Source organism: Gossypium hirsutum, chromosome D01 (assembly GCF_007990345.1).
Source record: "Gossypium hirsutum isolate 1008001.06 chromosome D01, Gossypium_hirsutum_v2.1, whole genome shotgun sequence".
Lineage (NCBI taxonomy): Eukaryota > Viridiplantae > Streptophyta > Magnoliopsida > Malvales > Malvaceae > Gossypium > Gossypium hirsutum.
The window spans coordinates 55,611,604-55,624,611 of NC_053437.1; the positions used below are offsets into that span (position 1 = coordinate 55,611,604).

The window sequence follows — 13,008 nt, forward strand, 5'->3', positions numbered from 1 at the left end:
GAATTACAGCTCTTTGGACTGAAATTATTGTTGTGAATTATGCAAGTATGTGTTAAGTGCATGTTTGTTACGCAGAATTGAATATAATTCAATTTCAACTGAGAAATGACTATCGGATTTATTGCCAGTGAAATTATTCAGACTATACGTCTAGCAGGCTAAATGCCGGTGAATTGAATCGGGCTATACGTCTAGCAGGCTAAATGCCGGTGAATTGAATCGGACTATACGTCTAGCAGGCTAAGTGCCGGTGAACTGAATTAAACTATAAGCCTATCAGGTGAAGTGCCAGTGAATCTGTTTAAATTAAGTGATTCTATGCATTGGGTATAAATATATATGCTTTTGTTTATATGAAATGGATAAGTTTATGAACATTGTTTTAAGGTGGTTGATGAGTATATAATCGTTTGAGTCCTTGTGAATAGTGAGTATGTATATATATATCGGTTGTCATGAAATTGTTGGATATATATATATGTGTGTATATATGTATGCATTCGGCATAGGTGGGTATAGGTATATATGTGCATTCGGCACTTATAGTTGATCAAGTATAAAATTATTATGCTTTTGGTATATGTATTTGAACAATTATATTTAAACGGATCCGATGAAGTGCGAACAATAAGTAATATAGAAATCAGTATATGCAGTTAATGATTATGTTAGTAAATTGATTATATGCATATAATGTATATACATTTGTCCGTTCATGTGTATTAGATAAATACACATCCTTTCAGATTTAAACAAGATGACTTAATATAGCAATGTTCGATTAGTAATTATAATTGATAATTGTGATTTCAATAAATTTATTTTAAGAATTAGATGATTCTTTTATATGTATTTTAGATATGCTATAGACTTACTAAGCTATAAAAGCTTACTTTGATTGTTTTGCCCATTTGTTTTTATAGATTTTGGAGACGCGTTACGAGCTCGGGGATCATCAGCATAGTCTATCACACTTTCGACCCCTTTTGGTATTTTGTTAAATATTTGAACTTGATCTTATGGCATGTATAGGTTTGAGTACGATGTTGGTTAGATGTTGATTGTAAATTATAAATAGCTATGCGAAAATGATTTAATTTTCAAGTTTGTGATCAGTTGGTTTAAAAAATGGTTGTATTTGTTTGGTAATGCCTCGTAACCCTAATTCGGCGACGGATACGGGTTAGGGGTGTTACATTCCAACTCAGAAGGAATGACTCGCAAATGCTCTTCTATTGACTGGCCTTCTTCCTGATTCAACTTAGGTGTATTATCATAAATCCTTCTAGCCCACCATTGATGATACTCAGGAGTTGTCATTGGACCCACAGCTAGCCTATTCATTCGGCGAGTTTGTTTCCACGCACTAGCCATCTCTTGAATCTTCTTTCTATAACCATTATCCTTGTACGAAAATTCACAATCAGCTATCCCTTAGGTCGCAGGTATAAATGGCCTTGACCTATATTGCCTTAGTACCAATAATGGGGCGTATCCAGTAGCTCCCAAACCCCTAGCAAAGGAACTCAATCAAAACTACCACACCTATACAGGATCTCATCTGGAAGTAACCAAGGAGCTCTCCACTCAATGTCCTCTTCTCGAAGATTTTGAAGAATTGCTATCCACTTCTCCTTCGAAATGTTGTCTCTCCTGGGTGTAGCGACTATCTCCTTTAGTGGCGAATAATTTTCAGAGAAAACCCGATACGACACTTTATCCACCTTCCAAAAGTGACTGTGAAACCACGTGAGTAGAAGCTGTGCACATCCAATAAATCTACCTTCACCTGTCCTCCACCTTCCAAAAGTGACTGTGAAACCACGTGAGTAGAAGCTGTGCACATCCAATAAATCTACCTTCACCTGTCCTCCGGCATGCACTCAATGACCTGAAAGTTTCTGCCAAAATTGCTGGAATCGGTGTAACTTTCTTATCGAGCAGGTCGAATAAATCAGTGACCGTTTCATCTACATACCCCAAGGCTTTAGGGAAAACAACCAAGCCATATATACTTAAAGCAAAAACATCTAACCTTTTCCTGACATCTAGGTGTGTGAGGATTGCATCTTTCAAGCCTCTCCAAGGAACGCACTTACTGTCCCCCTTTTGCTTAACTCGTATGACAACCCATTGCTCACTCATTCCTGTTACACTCATCAACTTCTTGGAAAAGGTTGGCACATTCACCGCTCTCGAATAGACCCTGTCCCCTTGAAACTTTGAACAACGGAGTAAAGTCATATATTCCTCTATCGTAGGCACTAAATCGACCTTCCCGAACGTAAAGCAGCTGTAAGCAGGATTCCAGAATTGGGCGAGGACTTGAAACAAATGCTTGTCTACCTGCACATCAAGCAAATAAGGCAAATCCTCATAATTATCATAAAAGAGCTGTCTAACCTCATCACTCCACTGACCCCAGATTTCCTTCAATTCTTGCAGATTGTTCTGAGTTGCACTGATATGCGTAAAGTCTCATAACTCTGATACATGCCCATCAGCCAAACTATCACCCTTTTCTTGCTGCGTTGTTTCAGACCAAGTTCGAACAGCCGCATTGTCCTCCACTTTATCAAGAAACCCGCTTTCCATGTTAAGCCTTCTATCTAGCAACTGAATTTGAATTGACGCATTTTATGATGAAATGAAATGTCATGTCATGCAAATAAAACACCAAAAGTCAGTATAACATAGAAACACAAGATATAATCAAGAAATAATAAAGATCCCTAATTGGATATCTACTAGGGTTTAGTATGATTCTACTTAAGGTGGATTCCTAAGGTTCATTATATGAGGTTTGGCTTCTAGAGTAAAGGTACCTGAACCAGCAGATTCCTCAATCCTTACCCATTATAGGCTCATATGGACCGAATTCAGTTCAGGGGAATACATTTCCCTATGGCTGCACGGAGATGAAAAACCTCACGAAGACATAGGTACGGATGAATCCCGAAAGCAATCCACTACCCTACACGGAGGTAAAAACCTCACGAAGGCATAGTTTCTCACTCCCACTTAAATGGGTAACATTGTTCAACTCATGAAATGTATAATGCAAACAATGTTTGAACAAGAAGATAATGAATGCAAAAGGATGTCATGAGTTTTTTTTTAAAATATTTTCTCGACCATAAGACAAAAATTAATCAACTTTGTGGCTCGACTATCTTTTTAAAAAAAATTGTCCCCAGTGGAGTACCCAAGCTGTCGAAACCATTTTTTTGAAAAATAAAAATTTTAGGTGTCGACTTTAAAAAACAAAATAAATAGGAGTCGCCACCAATCTTTTATTGAGGTGTGATTGGATCATCTAAAAAACGACTTTGGTCTACAAGTTTTAGAAAAACGGATCCGGGAGTCAATTACGTACGAGGAAGGATTAGCACCCTCGTAACGCCCAAAATTGGTACCTAGTTAATTAATTAGTGTCTTAAGGTTGAGAATTTGGAAAAAACGTGATCCTTAGCAAAACTTAAAAGGTTACGTATTAAAACCCTTATTATTTCAGAGAAAGAAGATACCACACCCAATGCGTTAGGGCACAACATTCTAATTTTCCCCAAAATGAATTGGGCCAAAATACTTGTACAATAAAACTTTAAAAGAACATCCACTTATCCAAGATTTAAGAAATCACACCCAATACGTTAGGGCACGATTCCTTTAGAATCCCAAACTTGGAATATTTCCTTTACTTTAAAAGAACATCCCCTTATCCAAGATTTAAGAAATCACACCCAATACGTTAGGGACAATTCCTTTAAAATCCCAAACTCGGAATATTTCCTTTATTATTTTTAAAAAAATCTCCATTTCGAGAAATCAATGCGTCACATCCAATACGTTAGGACACAACGTGTTGAATTCCCAATAATGAGTTTTTATTTTTTTTGATTAAAGAGAAATGCTCGATTGTTAGATTTAATGAAAAAAATCGGAACCCAATACGTTAGGGCTCAATTTCCTTGAAAATCCTAAATACGAACATTATCTCAAAAAAAATTTCTATTTTTAAATTTGAGTAAAAAAATGATGTAACGTTATTTTATACGTACAAATGCTATAATAATAATAACAACAATAATAAATACATCGATGACATAAAAATAATATAAACAAATGAATAAACGAAATAAAAAAAATAGTAATCCATGACATGCAAAATATTAAATGTAAACACAATTATACAATGAATGAGAAAGCAAACAAAATAAATAAAGATCAGAAGACGTATAATATACACATGGAAATTATGAAGATAAAAAATATACATATAATTTACAAATAAAATTTTGGGTTATAGAATTTATATATAAATATAATACATAGTATACTTATGCAAATAAAGAAAAAAAATATAATTATACGTACATATATAAAATAAAAAAAATAGGTATATTTTAAAAAAGAAAAAGTGAGTATTTAATCATTTAAAAAAAACGTAAATATATACATATAAATATGAAAATATTCATTAAAAAAATATAGGAAAATATTAGTTTAAAAAAATATTAGCTGAAAAAATAAGTATGTTCATAAAAATATACATATATAGTTTTTTAAAAAATGAAAATAAAAATAATAATTACACTATCAATTAATAAAATAAATAAAAAGAACATAAAAAAATTAAATTGAATTGCAATTAAAAAATCTGGGGTAAATCCGCAAATAAATAAAAGTAAAAGGACTAATTTGAACGCGCGAATTACGTAGAGGGGCTGGAAGGAAAATTTTCCCTTCTCCTCTAAAACGGCGCCATTCAAATGGATCAAATTGGAATTTAAAATAAATAAAAGGGTAAATTAAAAAAATAAAAAAAACTTAATTACAAAAATATTAAAAGGCGGAGGGGCTAAATAAAAATAAATAAAATTCGCAGTGGTATCACCTTCTCATTTTTTTTAAAATCGTAAATAAGTAAATAATCGAACGAAAAATAGTAAACCACCTTTAAAAAAAACTGCCAATCGTTCTCTTTTTTTATTCCTCCTCCTTCTTCTTTTTTTCTTTTTTTTTTTCATAATGAAGGGAGAGGCCTCTATTTATAGTTGAGCCTCCCCAAATCCAACGGTACAAATCAGTTACATCAACGGCTGAGATTAAAGGGTATCTACAAATTAAATCTCTAAGATTACAAAATCATATATTCTAAGATTGCATATCATATCTAAGATTATATATCATATCTAAGATTGCATATCATATCTAAGATTGCATATATCATATCTTGGATTGCATATTATATCTAAGATTGCATATCCTCAAAAATTATGTTTCCATATGTGAGCCCGGGCTAAAATTGGGTATTACAACCTTAAAATAATATTTTTTTTAATTATGAAAGAACATTTCCGTAATATCTAACTCAGTTGATAACTTCTTTAAAAGGATTAAATTACTTTAAAATGATATAACTTATTATAATTACGAAAAGAAATTTTTGTAATATTTAATTACATTGGTGACTCGGTTGAAGGTGATTATTATAAAATTGTAGCCAACTTTACAACAATTAATTGCTAGATTTGTCAGGTTGTCTCGTTATCTAATAAAAATGAATAAATTAAGGATTATTTGGGTAATTTACTCAAAAAGAATAATCTTTACCCTAGTGAGCCAGATACGAAAGAAAGTCCAAGAACCCGTCTTTTGTAAGTTACAAAGATGATAGAGCTTGGTATCATAATTATTCTGCAAGCAAGTTAAATATGATTGTTTTCCCATTTGTGGTTAAACAAAATCAAAATCTTTAAGCAAGGAATCAGTTCGAAGGTGGTGGAAAAATTATATTCGACAAAAGCTTTTCCCGCAAAGGTAAGGGCTTTAATAGTTCTCAGATGTGCATTTTCTTCATAGAAATCCACGCTCCACCTATTAAAACTTCATCTTTTGGCTTTTCCAGGTCGTACCCAGATCCAATTTCTTCTTATTTTAAGCTCATTATTGCTCTCAATTTCTTTTAACCTATTGTTTTCTTGCAGGTTTGATTCTTATAGATAAGTTTCAATGCCCAACAACAAGTCTAAACCCAGACCAAGCCGAATGTCTGTTTACCTTTACATTCCCAATATTATTGGTTAGTTCCTGTTCTCAACTTTTGGGTTCTTAATGGGTTTTGAGTTTGTTAGCTCTTTGTAGTTATCCATGAATAATTCCATTTTGGGTTCTTTGAGTTTTATGCGTTTTCAAATTTTGATTGTAGGGTATATAAGAATTCTGTTGAATTGCTATGCTTTTGCTATATGGTTTTCCAGCAAAAGACTTTTTGCTGCTCTGTATTTTCTAAGGTGAGATTTGCATCTAAGATAGGAAGCTTTGTCAGCTTGTCGGAATGATAAATTGGTGGTCTTGAACTTGATTAAATTTGGGATTGCAGCTTTGTTTGTGATGCTGTGGATGGTTGGTGTGCTCGCAAATTCAACCAAGGTATGATTTGTACACTTTTTTTTTTATCTTCAAAGTTATGAAAGTAGTCCAAGCAATAATGTAAACGTGGAATGTATGCATTTACATACCAGTTTTAGGGTGAAATATAGCACATAGAGGAATTTAATTGCTAAAATCGTCATTCTCCGGGGGATGTTGAAAGGAGTGCATGTCATGTAGAAGCGGCACTAAGATTCGAAATCTTATATACTTTTTCCTTTGTTCTTCATTGTTCAGCTTCAACATTTGGAGCTGTCCTGGACATGGTAACGGATAGGTAAACTATCTCTCTTTAGTTGAGACTGTCATTAACTTTTAAAGCTATCTTAATAATATATATTTACTATGTACTTTTTCCATAAACGAGAGTAGAATATTTTAGTTACGCAGTTGTCTCAATGATTCTGTAATTCAGGATTAGCACTGCTTGTCTACTGGTTATACTTTCTCAAGTGTATAGGTAAGTATTAGTCTATTAGTTCATTTGTATTTATATTGCCAAATTGATATACTTGCACCTGCTATATATATCCGTCACGTTTAATGCAGGCCTAGCTTGGTTTTCTTGTCATTACTAGCCCTAGATATTGCTAGTCACTGGCTGCAGATGTACAGGTAGCACTTTTCCTTAAAATATATATTTCATTCCATATTTTTGTTTCTTTTCTCGTTAACTCTTCATATTTAAATTGCAGTTCATTTCTAGTTGGTAAGGCTAGTCATAAAGATGTAAAGGACAGCTCCAATTGGCTTTTCAAGCTTTACTATGGGAACCGGATGTTTATGGGTTATTGTTGTGTGGCTTGTGAGGTAATTATAGATTTATAACCCTTTCCATCTTATCTACATTGTCATGTTTTGGGTACATGTATATTTGATTAAATTATCTTGACTTTGTAGGTTCTTTACATAGCCTTATTTCTTATCTCGAGTAAACATACTGAAAATTTGATGGATGTAAGTCTGGAATCTTGTATAATGTTTTCTTTCCCATTTGCATTGCGGATTCCTTTGCAATTTGATTTCTGATTACTTTTTATTTTATCATTTCAGGTTGTAGTGACTACCCTGAAACAGGGTTCACCTCTTTCTCTTCTTGTTGCTATAAGCTTATTGGGATGCTCAATCAAGCAGGTCATCAATATTATACAGGTAGCCACATATGCCTTATAACTTGATCCAAATTGCCTGAATTTGATTTAACTCCACATTTCCTGTTAAATTGATGTAATGGTCATTTGGATATTTGAAGGTTGGTAACTGTTTGTTTCTTCGGATGGTCTAACTTGGTTGGTATACGGATGTATGAATACTTAATATTCAATGTGACATGAAAAAGGATGCTTGCATTGCATTTTGAGCTGTACATAAGTTTGATCTTGTGCTGAACTTCCTAGATTAGCTATTAAGATACGACACAATTTGTTTTCGAGTATAAACACCTCTGGTTCCTGATTTAAACAGAGAAATCTCTCACTTTATATATTAGTTAATCAGGATTAGCTAATGACATGGTTGAGTGGTTTGTTGAGCTTGCTTCAAGCATCATACTAAGTAGCTGTTGTGTGATCTTGTATCTTACTGGAGTTTATTTGGTGGTTTCAGATGAAGACAGCTGCAGATGCATGTGTGCTTTACGACACTGAAAAAAAGCAGAAGCGATAACTGATTCGAGTTTCGAAGAGCAGAGTTTTGTTTCTGGCATCGACTGCTTAAATCTTAAGGTATAGATGTTGACACTGATGAATCACATTCCAAATAAATATTTTGTTCAGGGGGACGAGGCATCCCGTCTTTTTCTGTTTAATGAAATTGCCGATGCAACTGAATCACATGGTTTGTGTGCATATCGATGATGATGTATCAAACGTTGTGGAACTGGAGGGCTTAAATGTGTTGCATCATATTTCTCCCATCTTTTTAAAAATTTCTTTTGGCATGAGACTATATGTACATTCAGCTTTGTTGAAACTAAAGTCCCAAGTGATTGAATTCTAAATTTAGCTGTGTCCAAATATTGAATTTTGTGACATGTGCATGTAAAAGCGTTCAGTAGATGCCACTGTGGCCACTACTAGCATCAAGCAATTAAACCAGAGAAACATAATCACTTACGGCTTAACAAACGTTAAATTCTAACCATAAAAGGAGAATATTTTTTTTACGGACGGTTTTACAAACAAACAAGATAAGGTAACAGGGAATAAAGATGCTGCTCAGATGTTGCTGAAAACAAATTTGAATATCCTTTCTAACATCCTCACTAAATGCTATAGAAGCTGGACTGAATATCTTGAAAGCCAGGTCAGGTAGATCAATAGAGACTAAATCCGAAAAATTGGCTTACGATAATGGCTACTCCAAGAGCAATTGCTACAAGAGAAGATGCCCATGTAAGTTTCTCAGTAATTCTGGGAATCCTATCTTTTAATGCTTGACTGCATGAGCCTATAAACACCGTATAGCTTCCCATTGCCACCACAGTTCCGAGCAAGAACATGATAAGGAATGCAGCACCGGCCACACGAGATGGTAAAGCAAGTGCTGGCAAAACCATCATTAGCGCATCTGGCTGCAACCCGTGAACGATCCCAGTGGCAAAAGTAGCAAAACCAATCTTCTTTTTTCCGACTGCTGGGTTTTCAAGTGTCTCGTAAACACTAACATCACACTCACCATTTTCTAAGGCAACACATGGGGTAGGAACCTCTGAAGCTTCTCTTATACCCATTGCCCCAATAACAAGCAACGTTAAGCCCACCACTCTTGTGCCCCAAGTCCGGATGATTTCAATGTGAAGGCGATCCTTTAGAAGTAAAAATAGTAATCCAAAGATAACCTGACCAGCGTCATGACCACAACCCCATAGAGCTCCAACAACAGCACTTTCCATTCGAGTGCGGCCAATTGATAGTGGAGCCAAAGCAGCTAGGTGGTCAGGCCCTGATAGGGTATGTAAGCAACCAGCAAAGAAACCAGTCCATGCACTACTTAGTAATTCAGTACGGAGTACTCCACCCCTTACTGCAGCAGCTGCAGTTCCACCGGCTTTAGCACCAGCTTGAAAGGTTGCAAAAGCTGCTGGTGCAAAAATTGGTTGGATTAAGAACATGATAATGGCAGAGAGTGCTATATATGTCCCTGCTGTGATTGCCTGAAACATGTATAGAATAAAAAAAACTGTTGGTACTCTTCGTCAATAAACAGGACTACACCACTTCCAGTTTCCACATAGAATCTTATTCCTTATAAACTGCAAATGCCATGCTGAATGTGATAAAATGCATGACAAAAGTGTCCCACTGCCATGGGATGCATGCTTTGTACATGGATGTTCACATTAAATTACATGTATTCATAATTTATGCCACGCTTCCTCTAATCCATCGATATCTCAGAATTACACTGATCATCATTAGTGGATGATTAAAAATTTCCAAATGCATGAATTCCCTCGGTTATACTTACGATAAAAGATTCCACATTCAGCCACTAGCAATGACTATAGTGTAATACTAACAGTACTAAAATTTTAGCTTCCATATGCTACTGTTGTACACCAGCAAAGCAGAACTTACCTAATTCATGAACAAGAAATTGTGAAAATAGTATACACTTACAAAAGCTAGTTTCACTCCAATTTTCTAATCTATTTAACTGATTGGTCCAAAACTGCAAATGTATGCGTAAACAGTCATGTCTAATTTGGAATCCATTTCCCTGATAATTTTCGAATTCTTCATATTTCCTTTGTTTAGTTAAGCATCAAAATGAAAATGATAAACCAAAAAGGGCAATAAAAGAAGAAAATTGACATGGAGTTGTGATTCATAATTAACTCAGCTAAATTGCATTTTGCCCCTTTCTCTCAACCATTCTTCTTTAAAAAGGACCCCATCTTTGTAACAATTGGGCATCAAAATCCTTATGTCCATAGTTTACTTTCTGGATGCATAATCTATTCACCCTATAACTAGAAATCCTTAATTAAGTATTGACCCAGTCAACCCTTCAATTTTAAAGCATAAAGCTTTCAATATTATAATTAAACACACAAATCTGAAATTCTTAAAGCCCAATTGAAGTAAAGTTGATATTAATAACCAAAAGAAGCTCCGAAAGTTCCTCAAAGATTTCTTTTCTTTTCTTTCTTTCTTCAATAAATTCAAGAGGAAAAAATCAATTGCAATAGTTTTATTAAAAGCTTGTCTAGATGCCATACCTTTCTTTGTGCAGAAGCTTTAATTGCAACAAGCTTGAGAAAATTGGACGTGGGTGTTGACCCATTTGCCGAGTCGACTCGCGGAGAACCGAGTGAAGGCAATTCATTGCTGGGATTGGATAGAGGATAAGAGAAGTGAGATGGGTTATTATCGGCCTTGCATGAAATAGAAATGAATCGCCTGAGTTGGGGGCGAGTGAGCGAAGGAACGAAGCCGAGAGTAGGAGAGTCGAATCTGGCGAGTCGAGAGAGAGAAGGAGATGGCTTTCGAGAGATCTCCAAAGGAGTTGGAGAAGAGGAGTAAAGAAGCCTTTCCATGGCTTCCTTTGGAAAGTTGAAGGCTTTAAAAGGTGAAGATTTTGGCAGAGGGAGTGGGAGAGTTCTGCTGAAGATAAAGTTTTGGCAGAAAACGAGGAGGTTTAATTGAAAATTGGAAATGGAGATTATATTTGGATTGAAATTTCTTTTTGACTAAACCCGACCTTTTTATTACTTATTTTTTACTTTGAAGGTTAAATCGGTTTGCTCTAAACCCTAGATTTCTCCCACATTTTTTTTCTTCTAAATTTAATCTAAAATAAATTTCTAATTTCTATTAAAATAGTTTTCCTCTAAATCATTTCTTCTAATAATAGCATGTTATTTCATTTCTAAATAATAATAAATAAAGTGATACATTTTCAACAAAAAAAATATGATTTTTTGTACAATCAAAACATAAATTTACGTAGGAATTTTATATTGTCTATATTCCTATAAGTGTAAAAATTTCATTTCTTGGGAAAATGCAAAACAATGTTTCAAAAAAAAAGATAATAAAAATACTAGTAATTCAATAAAAATGTGCAAAATTTTAATTAATAATTAAATAATCCTAAACAACTCTTACACATAAGTAGGTTTCAGTCAATCATTAATGATGCAGTGTCCATTGATTTTGATTGCTCTCAGATCTCATTCCATTTCATGGCCTCAAATGAGTCCACAACAGCTCCTTAAGCTAAGATTTTTCCACCCCCAACTTTGCTTCATTTTATGAACCGGCTATTTCCAAACACTCAATAGTGACCTTCCCAATTGCCACTAGCGTTTGTGGAATCATAACTCTTAATTAAGGTAAGCTGAATGAATTGTTAATTCATAAACGGGAAGGTGGTTGAGGAAAGGGACAAAGTTGGTGAAGTTGGCATAGGATTTGAAATGTTGGACTTATCCAAGCCTTGGACATCAATTCAGCATAAAAAGTTATCCTGGACAACTTCAAAGGACCACGTGTAGACCCACCTACGGCCTATTCACTACCCTTTACACGCACAATGCTCGTGCTAGCACACACCCGCTACACGCACGCACTGACGCATTGATGGGGGCTCGTTTTTAAGACCTCACCTTAGACGCAGGGTTTCAAATTCTCAACCCAACAACAATATGGGGCTGGTGTTTTAGCCTTCTTGTGCCTACGTTTGTTCACCCTTCGGCTTTCTTTAGATAGGACGATACTCTTTTTTTTTTTTAATGTTTAAAGTCTCCAATGGTAGTGGACAAAGTTGGTGCAGAGTTGGGGCTACTTCTCATCTAGCGAATGCCTCTTGTTATGTGGCACAATTGCAGAAACCAAGGACCATATATATTTTATGAATGCCAGCCGATTTACACAACATGTTCTTACATCCAATAGAGCTTTGGTACAACCTAAACCCTGGCTGGATGCATTGAACTGGGCCATTAAGCAAGCAAAGACCCATTGCGTCTTGTCTTTGCTTGATTAGGTAGGAGATTGCCAACAGATACCTTTAGGTTGCTAACAAATATTGTTAGACAGTGATTACCTACCCTTACCAAATTTACTCATTCCTTAAACTCCTTGATGGATTGGTGGTTGATTGGGATATAGGCGAATAAGTAGTGTCTTATTTGCTTTATTTCTCCTTATTGAGTTGGGTTGTAATCATTATCAATGTTGTTATACGCGGTAACAAAATTTTGCTTCCCATAAACATTTTTCTTATCCAAATAAAAAAGATATCGATCTCTAATAATTACATTTGTGAATTCTAACTTAATCTTGCAAATTCGATTCATTTATTTCATATTCAAAATTGACCTAAACCAAACCCAAAATGACCAAAATCTAAAATAACATAGTTAAAATATGGACTAAAACATGTCACAAGTAAACATTTTCAAACCATCATCAACATGCCAAGAGAACCTTATAAACAAGCACTTAAAAGTTACCAAAATAACATGACTTGGTAAGGCATCAAAGTGTAACAAATCAACATAGCTGTCCAAAGTTTATACAAGCCAAAACACCATTACCACATACACCATAATACCATTACAAACCA

General features: G+C 34.7%; 2 protein-coding genes across 3 annotated transcripts; one reads left to right on the forward strand and one right to left on the reverse strand.

Moving 5' to 3' along the window:
* The first annotated feature begins 5,606 nt into the window (after positions 1-5,606).
* On the forward strand, positions 5,607-8,434 carry LOC107922264 (probable CDP-diacylglycerol--inositol 3-phosphatidyltransferase 2). Of its 2 annotated transcripts, none has more exons than XM_016852203.2 (11): positions 5,607-5,911; positions 5,991-6,085; positions 6,212-6,296; positions 6,386-6,435; positions 6,673-6,712; positions 6,851-6,895; positions 6,985-7,050; positions 7,131-7,245; positions 7,336-7,392; positions 7,489-7,587; positions 8,041-8,434. In XM_016852203.2, exons 2-11 carry the CDS (start codon positions 6,016-6,018, stop codon positions 8,098-8,100), a joined length of 687 nt encoding a protein of 228 aa, XP_016707692.1. In that variant the 5' UTR covers positions 5,607-5,911; positions 5,991-6,015; the 3' UTR covers positions 8,101-8,434. The 2 variants fall into 2 exon arrangements, with proteins under 2 accessions (XP_016707692.1, NP_001314126.1); NM_001327197.1 differs by having other exon boundaries at positions 5,651-5,823; positions 8,041-8,417.
* Positions 8,435-8,553: 119 nt separating this feature from the next.
* Positions 8,554-11,250, reverse strand: LOC107922263 (uncharacterized). Its single transcript, XM_016852200.2, has 2 exons — positions 10,658-11,250; positions 8,554-9,589 (listed from the first exon to the last, which is right to left on the reverse strand). Exons 1-2 carry the CDS (start codon positions 10,973-10,975, stop codon positions 8,750-8,752), a joined length of 1,158 nt encoding a protein of 385 aa, XP_016707689.2. The 5' UTR covers positions 10,976-11,250; the 3' UTR covers positions 8,554-8,749.
* Between the last annotated feature and the right edge of the window lie 1,758 nt (positions 11,251-13,008).

Coding starts and splice junctions, on each gene's coding strand:
- LOC107922263 (XM_016852200.2), bottom strand. CDS start 10,975: ATGGAAAGGCTTCTTTACTCCTCTTCTCCAACTCCTTTGGAGATCTCT. Junction 9,590..10,657: donor AAGCTTCTGCACAAAGAAAG/GTATGGCATCTA, acceptor TACATGTTTCAG/GCAATCACAGCAGGGACATA.
- LOC107922264 (XM_016852203.2), top strand. CDS start 6,016: ATGCCCAACAACAAGTCTAAACCCAGACCAAGCCGAATGTCTGTTTAC. Junction 6,896..6,984: donor ATACTTTCTCAAGTGTATAG/GTAAGTATTAGT, acceptor CGTTTAATGCAG/GCCTAGCTTGGTTTTCTTGT. Junction 7,051..7,130: donor CACTGGCTGCAGATGTACAG/GTAGCACTTTTC, acceptor TTTAAATTGCAG/TTCATTTCTAGTTGGTAAGG.